Genomic DNA, 11,930 nt, shown 5'->3' with positions numbered 1-11,930 from the left:
CATCTAAAGATCGACAAGAACGGTTACTTGCATTGGTTTTGGTGCCGAACAAGAGTTCTAGATGCGCATAGAATACGGAGATTCTCAGTGAGTTCGTGAGCTGGAGCGTTCGTTAGTTCTTCTGGAGATCGGTTGTCCGCGGGAAGTTTGAACAAAGTTAACTTGAAGGTTGCTGGAAAGTCAGGAAAGTGCCTATCTCAGCAGAGAAAAAAAGAGCGGAGATATTCTTGATCAGAGATCTCTTAAGGCCAAATCAGCACACACCCACCTTTTTTAAAATGACCAATCATAGGTAGGAAATTTCAGCGGAAGCCTATTTTCATGTCTTATGGTGGATTTTGTACAGTTTTACACCAAAGTATGCTAAAAGTAGTATAATGCATTTTACAGTGTTGTACTCCATTATCTAAGGCATAAAGAGAGGATCATTTCAATACCAAACAGAGGGGGCATGCAAACATTTAAAACAGTGATACATATGTTAGGGTAATTTCAGGTTTAATAACTAAAGAATCATAACTAGGCTAAACATAGGGACAGACATTCAACATCATATACATTTTGGGATTGTTTGATTATGAGTTAAATGCGACATATGTGTCTATGTGTATTGATTGAGTGCTTTCTTTTGTCCTTTGCCACCTGGCCTTTTTGTGCCTGGCGTGCCTCATGATGGAATGTTTTTGAAAAGACAGGATAGATTTAGAGATGTCTAGCATTTACCAAGGCAACCAATGTGACAACGGGTCTTTTAGTGGCCATTATCATGTAGAATGTTGGAGCCGGACTGATTTAGTGTGAAAAAGTGGAGAGATTTTATGACCAGATGCGCAGATCGAGCAGCCCGATTGCCTCAAGCGTTACAGTGAACATTGCAATGATGGTACAAGTTGCATTTTTATCAAATGACAGAAGACTGTCAAATTGCAGGAGACCAATCAATACACTAATTGTTGACATCAGAACATCTTTTTGTTGTGTTCAGAGTATTTTAGGAAAAACAAAGACAGCTTTCATAAGTTCTAAGACAACAATGATCGAAAATGAGTTGCCCTTTTTTGGCCACTGCAAATAGATTCTCAAAGCAATTAATGTCCGCTTTTATTCTTTTATCTTCTACATGTCCAGGCCTCAAGTCAGGAAAAAGACCAGAGAAGCAATTACCGTAGTGTGTATAACAGTATGTCACATTATAAAAGGAGGTCGTTTTTTTTTTTAGTTTAAATGAATATAGGGCTATATTGAGTTATGTTCAAATTAAAATCGTTCATTGATGAAAATACTTGCTTAATTGTCTGATATGAATAATGCCATCCCTCCCCCAGTATTTCAGTTCTGTGAGGTTTTTTTTCACTATTCAAAGTAATTCAAGTTGTTTCGGAAAGAAGGGATTTGACACTCGCCTTTATGTTTTGGATAGCATTGATCTCTGTGCGGCAGACGTAGGTAGAGGCGTTTGATGAGATGTGTCCTTTGAAGAATGGAACACTTAAGACTGTGTTATCTGCTGTAATCTCTTTGTGCTATAATGACTCTGCCTTCCAGCTAAAGAAAACACTGGCACATTATCACCTTCCCATTGCACAGTTAGTACAGGTGGATACTACCATATGTTTAGAAGTACTGTTGGCTGTGACCTCACTGAAAATCTTGATTTTTTTTATTTATTAAACCTTGAAATTGAAAACAGAGCAGAGAGTTTTCAGACTTTGGAACATTCAAAACAAAGAAATGTTATGAATGATAAATTAAATATTTAAGATTCTGCTCTATTTCTAGATTGTTAATCAGATAATCATATTTTTGACTAGGGCTGGGTGGTATGACCAAACTTCTATTTCACGGTGTGACTCATTTTATTCCACGGTAACGATATATTTCACAATACAGAAATTTATATGAGAAATCGACAGAAAGGGCTTTATATAATAAATAAACCCAAATACTTTAGAAATGAAAAGTACTTCACCTTGTTTGATTTTCTTTTATTTGGTAAATTATGTATTTGGTAAACTATTTTGATTATTAATTAAACTTTAAATAAAGTAGCCTATTGCTGAATAACCTTTCAATCTCATGTTATTGTTTTACTTCATCAATCAGTTTATAATATCTGAATATTTTATATTGAACTATTCTATTCATAATAAATTACAGTTACTTCCTTTTAATTGTTTAGGATATTAGGCTACTGCGTTTTTAAGGGGCTTGTTTTGCTCTTTTTGTGATAACTGGAAACCCGTCACCTGGAGCTTTAATCAAGAAAAGTTCAGAAGTGACTAGAAGGAGAGCAGCAGTATGAAAACCGAACAGCAGCTACTGTTTGTGTTGACTAAGTAATTATACACACCTTGTAACTGCGTCAATGACTACGTGATTACAACTTGACGCTCTTCGATCTCATTTTACTGATGCAAAAGACGCACGCGTGCAATGAGAGGGAGCGCGGTGTGTCAGTGTTCACCGAGCTATGGTAAAATATGACTGCATGTGTGCGTGGACGACGATCTCGATGCCGAACCGCCAACTGCTCTGATTCTGCTCAAATAAGCCAGTCCTCTATGTAATTAAGAATGCGTATGCCCTGCAGTCTGAGCGGGGCCAGAGCTGCATCTACGCACTTCGTGAACGTGCGGGGTGATAAAGCTAGACCGAATAGAAGCACCCGATATTGGTATTCTTTGCCCCCGAAAGAAAACCTCAGGAACTTCCTGTGCTGAGGGAGGATGGAGACATGGAAGTATGCGTCTTTTAGATATATCGTGACAAACCAGTCCTCGGACCTGATTTGAGTCATCTGTTAGAGTGTCGGCATCTTGAACACGAGTTTCTTGACTGTACGATTCAACTGGCGAAGATCTAGTATAGGACGCAGCCCCCCCATCATTTTTCGGAACAATGAAGTAGCGGCTGTAAAAAACAGATTATCTGATCGAGTGAGTACCTGCTCTATAGCCTCCTTCGCTAACAGAGCTTTCACCTCTTGCTCCATTATCAGAGCCTGCTTGGGATGCACTATGATCCGGCTTCGGCTGAGAGTGACGGCCCGGCCCCCATGATTTTTGAGGAGGAGCACGGGACGCAACACTCTCTTTTTGTTGCGCTCTATATGAGCTAAACACCCCGTTGTAGCGTGGTGGACGAGAACCAAACTGAATTATGTATCCTCTTTCTACTATCAGAAGGCGTTAACGGGGCATCTAATAAAAAGGCTCTGTCTTTGTCCTTGATTTCCCCCTCGAAGGCTGACATACTGTAGCATGCTCCGCTCCCAAACACAAGACACATAAATCGTGTGTATCCCCACCCGTTAACAGACAACAATAAATAGACAGACAGTTTCGATATAGAGCGCTTGCTGAGGCACAGAAGCTAATGCCGGTCAGACCAGATGTGCTTTTATCCTTTCCTGGACGTCATCTGCCCATGACTCTCACTCTCGCCATTGGACTAGTTGACACATGTGCTTCAGACGCAATCACGCAGGGGCATTCCCAAAGCGTCATCGACGCAGCGCGAGTTCTCTCGAAAGGGAACATGATCATCAGGTTTCACACAAACTTGTTGAGGTCATGCAGCTTGAGTGCTGCCGTCATCAAAGCAAAAGATGGACACACCAAATACTAAGGCATTATATAATTTCAGTTGGTCAATTGTTCAGTCAATTTGTAATGACAAAACAAAAAAACATTTTTGTCTTAGACTTTTGGAGATGAAAGATTCTCTCTCTCTCAATGTACACTCTTGGAAGAAAAGGTTCCATATAGGTGCTTCATAGGGTTTCTCATCTTATTTGATGGATTTAGTATTTTTTCAATTTTTTATTTTTTTTATTTTTTATTTTTTTTATTAACCAGGTCATATTATTATTTTTAATTTAAATAAAATTAATTTGTATGAATTAAGCAGCAACATTCTTTATTACTAGGACAATTTAAATAACCCATTAAAATGAAAGTATTATGCAATCATTTAAGACACTTTTTTGGCATAAAGGATTCTTTAAAATTGAGTCAAGAACCTAGAGATCTATAACACAGATGTAATATAAGCCTCTTTGACATCTCTCATCTCTCATGCACATTTTCACCTATAACTCGTCAAACTGCATTATTTTTCTTGCCAATTTTAATTATGGATTGATACCTTACAACATTAAATACAGACATTTTACCCAGAATACTCCATTTGTTGTCTGCCAAGGCGCAAGAATACCAGCAGACACAATATGGACTTGAAATAAACTCATGGTGCAAAGCCGCACAATTGCAATCACAATCACTTCGAGCTGCTGGTAAATTTACATAATTGTTTCTACTTATCTAAATTACAGGAGAAACATGCATTTAAAATCACTTTTATCACGTTTGTGCCATACTCTTTCAATCCAATTTTTTTTTCTTGATGATAGATTTAGTCTTGATGAATTGCAGTAGCGGTTTGGGACTTGGCAGGGTCAACTGATTTTCCCATCAGTCTGACAGTTTACGGTGTCCTCTCACACCGGCACTGCTCAGGACAGACGAGGGATGAGGAGGAGCAACACTGCCTCTCTGTGGAGGAGCCCTGCTCCTTATCACCCATCAGCCCCAAATGAGCCGACAGAGCAGGTTTAAAGAGCATGATACAGACAGAGATACAGGTGACGCTTGTAGAAACTGAACTAAGTGTTGTGAAGTAATTCTTAATGAAAGATATTTAGTACTGGACAGCACAGACTAAGATATTTAATCATGCAAATTCATATAATTATCAAAATCTCCCTGGGGATGAATAGAAAGATTTGGTTGTTGTTAATATCAAAGACATAGTATGTTGTACGTCATGTTAGCATTTCTGAGCTTAATTGATCTTTTGATGAAAATCACTGAGCTTCTTTTTAAAGTGTTTTGTTGACTGGGACAAAATACACACTGAGACTTAAATTTCTCATTTAATTAAAGAAAACATTTCCACTAAATGAAAGCCTCTAGATATTCCACCATGATGAATGTCAGTTTGATTAAGCATCACTTATATTCAATCTGTGTATTTGAATAAGGTGCTGATGGAATCCGGTGTGTCTGGATGTGCAGACACTGTTTAGTCTAAAAATTCCTTTGCCAAAGACTTGTTTTCATCCAGTGATTCGAGACGATTAATAATGGACAGCCCTGAGGGCTTTAGATCTGCAACAGATCTCTCAATTTGTGATTCGCCAATTATTTGTTCATGCTTTTGAAACAAATCTCTCTCTCAGTTTTTAAATAATTGTTTTCTATTTTAAAATGTAATTTATTTCTGTGATGGAAAAGCTGAATATTCAGCATCATTACTCCAATCTTCAATATCACACGATCCTTCAGAAATCATTCTAATATGCTAATTTGGTGATCAAGTAACATTTCTTATTATTGTAAATCTTGAAAACAGTTTAATATATTAGCTTAATATTTTTTGGATGAACAGAATGTTCAAAAGAACTACATTTATTTTAAATAGAAATCTTTCGCAACTTTATAAAAGTCTTTACTGTCACTTGTGATCAATGTAATACATACTTACTGAAAAAAATGATGTAAATAATGTATCCAAAAATAAATAAAATAAATCTTACTGACCCGAAAACTTTTAAACAGCAGTGTATGCTTGAAATCAAATGATCAGTTTTGTACATCCTCTTTGTCTGTAATTAAAGAAGTGCAAGTGAGAATGAAAGAAAATTAAACATTATAAAGGTAAAACTAGAGTGCAAATGTGCACAAATAGTTGCCTCAATTGAGTTGATTTACTTGATTCTGATTCATTTCAATTATGACATTCTGTGGTTAAATATATTTATTGAATGACCACTGAACTCTACAATTCATCATTGTCGCACTTGCTGTGCTAGTTTAATGTACAACACTCTGCGGTCTCTTTTTTCTCATATAATAAAAAAATTTCAACTTAAATCAATATTTCATGTACATTATGGTAAGTAGCAGTGTTGAGGTTGTCAATTAACCGATCACCCTATCTTGGCTTATTTTGTGCTGTTAAGCGGCTGGCTGTACACTATTTCTAACTTATAACTAGGTCCACATGGAATCATGAATCTGCCTCGCTTTTGGGTGTTTGTTTATAAGATATTTTGCTAATTTTATCACTCATTCAGCTACTGATAAGAGTCTGGTACTCTCAGCTCTCCTTGTACCATCCATTCCACATAATTACCCATAAAATCAATCACAGAAAATACAAAAATGACAGCACATTGCGTTTGAGTCTCCTCAAAGCTACAGTAGCAGCACAACAACGCTTTGAAGCAACCTTAAGTTTTAATGGTGGTGAGAGTTATTTGGTTCTTCTTTGTAGTTTGATCCAAATGCCCTTCTCGGGACGCAAAATGAGTTCCCCCAGAGGCCGCAGTTCCTCACGGCTCTGACATGCCTCTACGTCAAAGTGACGCAAGATCGTAGCAAGAACTACCTTCTCCTCCATCATGGCGAAGCGCTGGCCTGGAGCCACAGATACACAGAAAAAGAGAAAATGGGAAAGAGAGAATAAGGTCTTGGAATGGCAACAAGACTAAGAGAGGGGAGACGTTCATGAAGTAAAATTTCTACTCTAATTTGGAGCTTTCATTCCTGGAAGGCAGTGGAGATGAGTCGAGTGCTGAAATAATAAATCTCCAAAGCTATGTGGCACTCTTTCAGTTTTGTTAGAAGATTATTGTGTGTGGCCAGTGACCTGAACTTGCGAGCACCACTCGCTGTGAAACAATCTGTCTCATTCAGAGGCCCAGGCACTCTATAGATGAGCGTGGGAGATAAGTGCGTCTCTCGTTCAGCTAGTGATGCTCAATAAGCAGATTGACTCATGGGTGAAGTATAATAGAAAAAGAAACTTATAATAATAATAATGTCATAGGTTGGTAACCAAGAACTGGTTCAAATTCAGAACCTGAATGACGCTACTGAATCTACAGCGGGAAACAGAAAATGTAGCCTGTGTAGTCTGATTATAGATAAAACGACTCTTATGAGTCGATTCTTTTTAGTGAATGAAAAACATACAACACAACCAGTGCAGTCTGATTATAGAGCAAATGGCTCTTATCAGATGGTTCTGTTTAGTGAATCAAAAACATCCAACACAATCAGTCTAGTCTCTTTACAAGTGCTAATGACTCTTATGAGCCAGTTCTTTTTAGAGAATAAAAATATACAACACAACCAGTGTAATCTGATTAGGGAGCAAATGAGTTGATTCGTTTTGTGAATCAAACACATCCTGTAGTGTGCAACTGTTGTAGTCTGATTACAAAGCAAATTACTCTAATGAGATGTTTGTTTTTAGTGAATCAAACGCATGCAGCGCAACCAGAGAAGTCCAATTCCTGAACAGATGTCTCAAGTGAGTTGGTTCTTTTTAGTGAACCAAACACTTACTGTGCAACCACTGTACTTTAGTCTGATTCTTGGATCCCCCCCCAAATTAAGCAAAATCGATAAATTCTTTACGATTCCCATCTTTATGTATGGTCCATGTAATAAAATTCACTCCTTTGTATGGTACAGTTATATCGTTATGCTGTGCTCCCAGCCTTTTTGTCTTATGCACCCCCACAGCCCCATTAAGAAGGCCCCAAAATTAAAATGTGCTCCTTTTCACATGAATTCATATTATACTGGATAGCATTATAATTTCTATTATATGATATTCTATTATATCACTTTTATACCAATTTTTTGTGTTGTCATTCTGTTATTTTTCTTACCAATGCAGTTTCTTGGCCCTGCAGAAAAAGGGATGTATGCATATGGATGCCTCCCTTTGCTGTTCTCTGGCAGAAACCTTTCCGGTCGAAATTCCTCAGGTTCTGGGAAGTAGCGTGTGTCCCGGTGAAGAGCATATGGTATGATAACAGCATCCACTCCTTTTGGAACTTTGAACCCATCTGCAAACGAGCAACAAAACAACCTCAGTCAGTTATTTTATACATGCCACAAATATTTTACAACTAAACAGGATTTAGCACACTCCATACATGCCAAACTATACCACTGTGTGGGAGACAGAATAAAGCTTTAATATCTAATTGATAAACGGATGCATTTATTGCGCATTGCAACACTTTCTGTCCTGAAAAGTTGCTATTTCCCATCCAGCTGCTCTTTCATTTAACCTTGACATGAAAGAATCTAAAGCTCTTAGCTGGAAATAAAAACTCAGGGTGCTTCATATTTGACAATGGGAGATGGAAATAGAAGCCGTGACATCTGCTGTTATGCTGAGATGCAAATAATGAGAGTGGCATCAAAAAATGCAGATCTTTGATCTTGCGCCGTTTGCTGCGCTGTTTGGCAAGGTGACAAACTGCTGCCACCTACTGATTTGACAGGCCTCGCAGATGCTGCGTGCAAACAGAGGCACGGAGGGGAAGATCCGCAGACTCTCCTTGATAACACACTCCAGGTAGCGCAGCTTTTTCAGGTCCTCCACCCCCACGTGGCGCTCTGACGAACCTGCCAATCAGAACGCAGGAGATGCAACTGAACTTTAAATGAGGTTGTTAGGAAACATTCCCAAGATGCTTTCTTTACTGAGTAAACAGAACATCTGATTTAATTGATAACACATTATGCTAAATGAAATACATCCCACACTGTTGAAAAGACTTGTGTACCAAACACTTCCTGTAGTTCTGCCTGCATTGCCTTCTGGACCTCAGGATGGGAGCCAATCAGATGTAAGGCCCAGTTCATTGAAGCTGCTGTGGTATCATGACCCTGTTAAAGAGAATGGTCCTAAAAATAATGTTCAAACATTATAAAAGGAAAGTTTTTCCAGACAGTTTTATTTGTACCTCAAACATGAAGGTATCCACTTCCTCCTGAATGTCCTCATGACTCAAATGCTGTCCGTTCTCATAAGTGGTTTTTAACAGCATATCTAGGAAGGCCTGTCTCTTCCTCTGCCTCTGGTCGGAATCACTATCAGACTCAGAGCTCATGAACTTCGCTCTCTCCTTGATGACCTTCAGGTCAAGAAAACAGAAAATTCTGTACGAGTAATCTAAAGGTTTGTATTAACAATTATAATTCGATTTATGGGGGAGTCCTAGCGTGTGCTATCCACCTTATTTTTAACGTAAATCGTACCTTGAATGTGCAAGGCTTCTGGTGTTATTCTCTTTTTAGTTATTTTACCTGTAAAAAATGCCCATTATTGCTGCTTGATATTGCAAGCTAGCATTTCTTGTCATATTATTTTGATGTATTATTATAATTCTAAACACAGTGTTTTTTTTTAATTCAAATAGTTTTACAATTTACTGGACTTTGTTAATGTTTTAGTTATTTACCTATTGAATCAGAAGTCTCACACATTCACAGAAAAAAAGTGTGATCACTCACGCTTGCAGTGAAAGAGTGGAGAATCTTCAATCTTCTGGAATGTTCTTTGCCTTCCTGCAACATGTTGTAGATCCAGTCTGGCCACAGCCATGGTGCTCTCTGTCTCTTGGTGATGATGTCACTCATTCTGCAAGAGGAATATAAACACTGTCAGTTCTCAGAGAGGACAACATGGCTCCCCTATTTATAACATTGACGTACTTACATACGTACACTACTTACTTATAGACACTTTGAACATACTCAGAGTCAGCATTGCTCTGAGCATAGATCTTCTCTCCCATTGCAGTTTCTGTTGCAGATAAACATATCCTATATGTTTTATTAATGGTTATTATAACTAAGCGATAAGTGTTAGGGCTATTTTACATTAGCATGCATTAGCAGTGTGTTAACAAAGCAGCAGGAAAACCTCAACAGCACTCTCACGTTGTGCTAAGGAAAGATTGGATGTACTGTACCACATATGATGTCCAAAGCACACAAGGTTACGTAGCTGAAGCAGTTGAACGGCTCTCCATCTCCCTGCTTCTGCATCTTCTGAATCAAAATATCTGTTTGTTCGTTCATCACTTCCAGGAAGTCAGAGAGGATAGAGAAGTGGAAGGTTGGAGTCAGCATTTTACGCCGGTTACGCCACTTCTCCCCTGTACTGTAGGAAGAAAAGTTGAGAATAGTTAAGTCTGTGACCTCAACCTATCTTACATACTGTAAAGGCCTAAAGTGAACATGGGGGTCATTTTGTATTAAATGCCTGTGTTTTTGGACACTGCTGAGTTTGGACAGATGGCCAGAGAGCCTGTGTCCAGTGTGGCTGATTATAAACTGTGCTTTTGATAGACTTTGTTTGCAGTGCTTGATGCAAGCTCCTCTTGAATATGAGATATGAGATCTGCCAGTTTGGCAGGTGGTCCTCTACCTTATGTGAAACAAAGTTTAGATTGACTTTAAATGTTTTGAGCTTTGAAGGACATGATTGTGGCTTTTTTAGGTAACAGAGAGATTCAAGACAACACTGCTCTTTCTACCTAATACAGTACATAATACACATGTAGTTATTTATAACATTCACCAATTGCAATTGCACCTTGCATTTTGTTAAAATTCTGGGTACAATTGTTATGTTTCCGGTGTGACCCTATGAAAAGGGTAAAACAGAAATTCTCACACATTACAAAAAAGAAAACATGAGGACATATGATTTCTAAAACTGTATTTATCAATTTTGTATTTAATTCTGTATTTAAAGATTTTTTTACATTTTTTTCATTTGTGTGTGCTTTCCTAATGCTTAAACAGTAGAGCAAGGCACTAGCAATGGCAAAATCATGGGGTAAATCCCAGCAAATTTCACATAAACACATAAACCTTTCTTCGAATAAAAAAGCGACTGCCAAATGCAAATACCCTCAGATTGTCACACAATAGCAAGAAAAAGAATACCTAAGTTGTCCCAAAAATTATTCAGAATGTAACATAAGCAATTAACAAAGTCTCCCAACCCCCACAAAAAACTCCCCTGATCTCCCATTGGTCGAAGAGATAATTCCACCTGAAACTCACTCCATTGGTTGCTTGTCAAAGCCAATGTTGTTTTTCCAGTCTGTCTAAAGTCACTGTGTTTACACATTTTGGGGGGAATAATTAGCATTCAAATGTAAATACTTAAATATGTATATTATTCATCTATATTAAGATAAGCTATTTTTACATAAAATTGACAGTATAATTTTTTTCTGATGCTACCCTATTAATTTAATTTCACATATTTACAGTGAACATTACAACAGATTGTAATATAATTGCAAAAGAAAGAAAGCACAGTGTAATTTTCACAAAAAAATTGGTGGTAAACCCACCATACCTGGTGAGCAGGCCTGTGCCGAGCCACGGGTGCAGGAACCTATATGGGTATGACTTGTCAAGGTGTCTGGAATTACTGAGGACCACCTGATGGAAAACATAGGTATCAGGAAACTGTGAGTAAACATAATTATACACATCAAAAAGTAAATGGAGAGGATAAAATTTGAGAAATAGGCACCTCAATATTCTCTGCATGATACAAGATCAGAAAGGGGACTGGACCCACCCACACCTTTGCTAGAGGAAGGTGTCTGTTTTCATTTGTGCCCTCAATAATCTGGTTGAAAAAATCTTTAACAGAAACACACTTTTATAATTTTGCAGTGTTAAATTATCATCAATCAATGGTAGCAAGAGCTGATGTAAGTCAAAAAGATCACAATCCCTTACCGCCTGCATTGGTTTTAAACTGCAGTGCATTGCCAAAGATTGGATAAGCGCCTGCCATTCCTGGAATTGGTCTCATTTCGTTCCATTTTCCTATATAATTTTTAAGTGGATGATATGTGGTAGATACCAAAAGAAGTAGAAGAACGGCTGTAAATATAATCCCCAGAATGTATAATCCCAAAAGGACGCCCATTTTGTTTGCGTTGAAGCTGGCTGTAACTAATGCTCTGAAACAGGAGCACAGACTGCTTCACCGTGAACTTCAGACTTAACAGTTTCAACAGAGAGAAAGAG

The 11,930-nt window shown here is 38.0% G+C and overlaps 1 protein-coding gene across 1 annotated transcript; it reads right to left on the bottom strand.

The window, feature by feature from the left end:
- Window positions 1-5,649: 5,649 nt before the first annotated feature.
- Window positions 5,650-11,883, bottom strand: cyp4v2b (cytochrome P450, family 4, subfamily V, member 2b). The gene is made up of 11 exons (XM_079631145.1): window positions 11,637-11,883; window positions 11,425-11,537; window positions 11,245-11,330; window positions 9,842-10,032; window positions 9,603-9,672; window positions 9,381-9,507; window positions 8,831-9,001; window positions 8,651-8,753; window positions 8,355-8,489; window positions 7,742-7,921; window positions 5,650-6,479 (listed from the first exon to the last, which is right to left on the bottom strand). The coding sequence occupies exons 1-11, from the start codon at window positions 11,827-11,829 to the stop codon at window positions 6,316-6,318; spliced, it is 1,533 nt and encodes a 510-aa protein (XP_079487271.1). The 5' UTR covers window positions 11,830-11,883; the 3' UTR covers window positions 5,650-6,315.
- Window positions 11,884-11,930: the final 47 nt, after the last annotated feature.

This window comes from Phoxinus phoxinus (genome assembly GCF_949152265.1).
Source record: "Phoxinus phoxinus genome assembly, chromosome: 12".
NCBI lineage: Eukaryota > Metazoa > Chordata > Actinopteri > Cypriniformes > Leuciscidae > Phoxinus > Phoxinus phoxinus.
The sequence above is the reverse complement of the archived record's forward strand: the minus strand, read 5'-3'. Positions and strand labels throughout refer to the sequence as shown.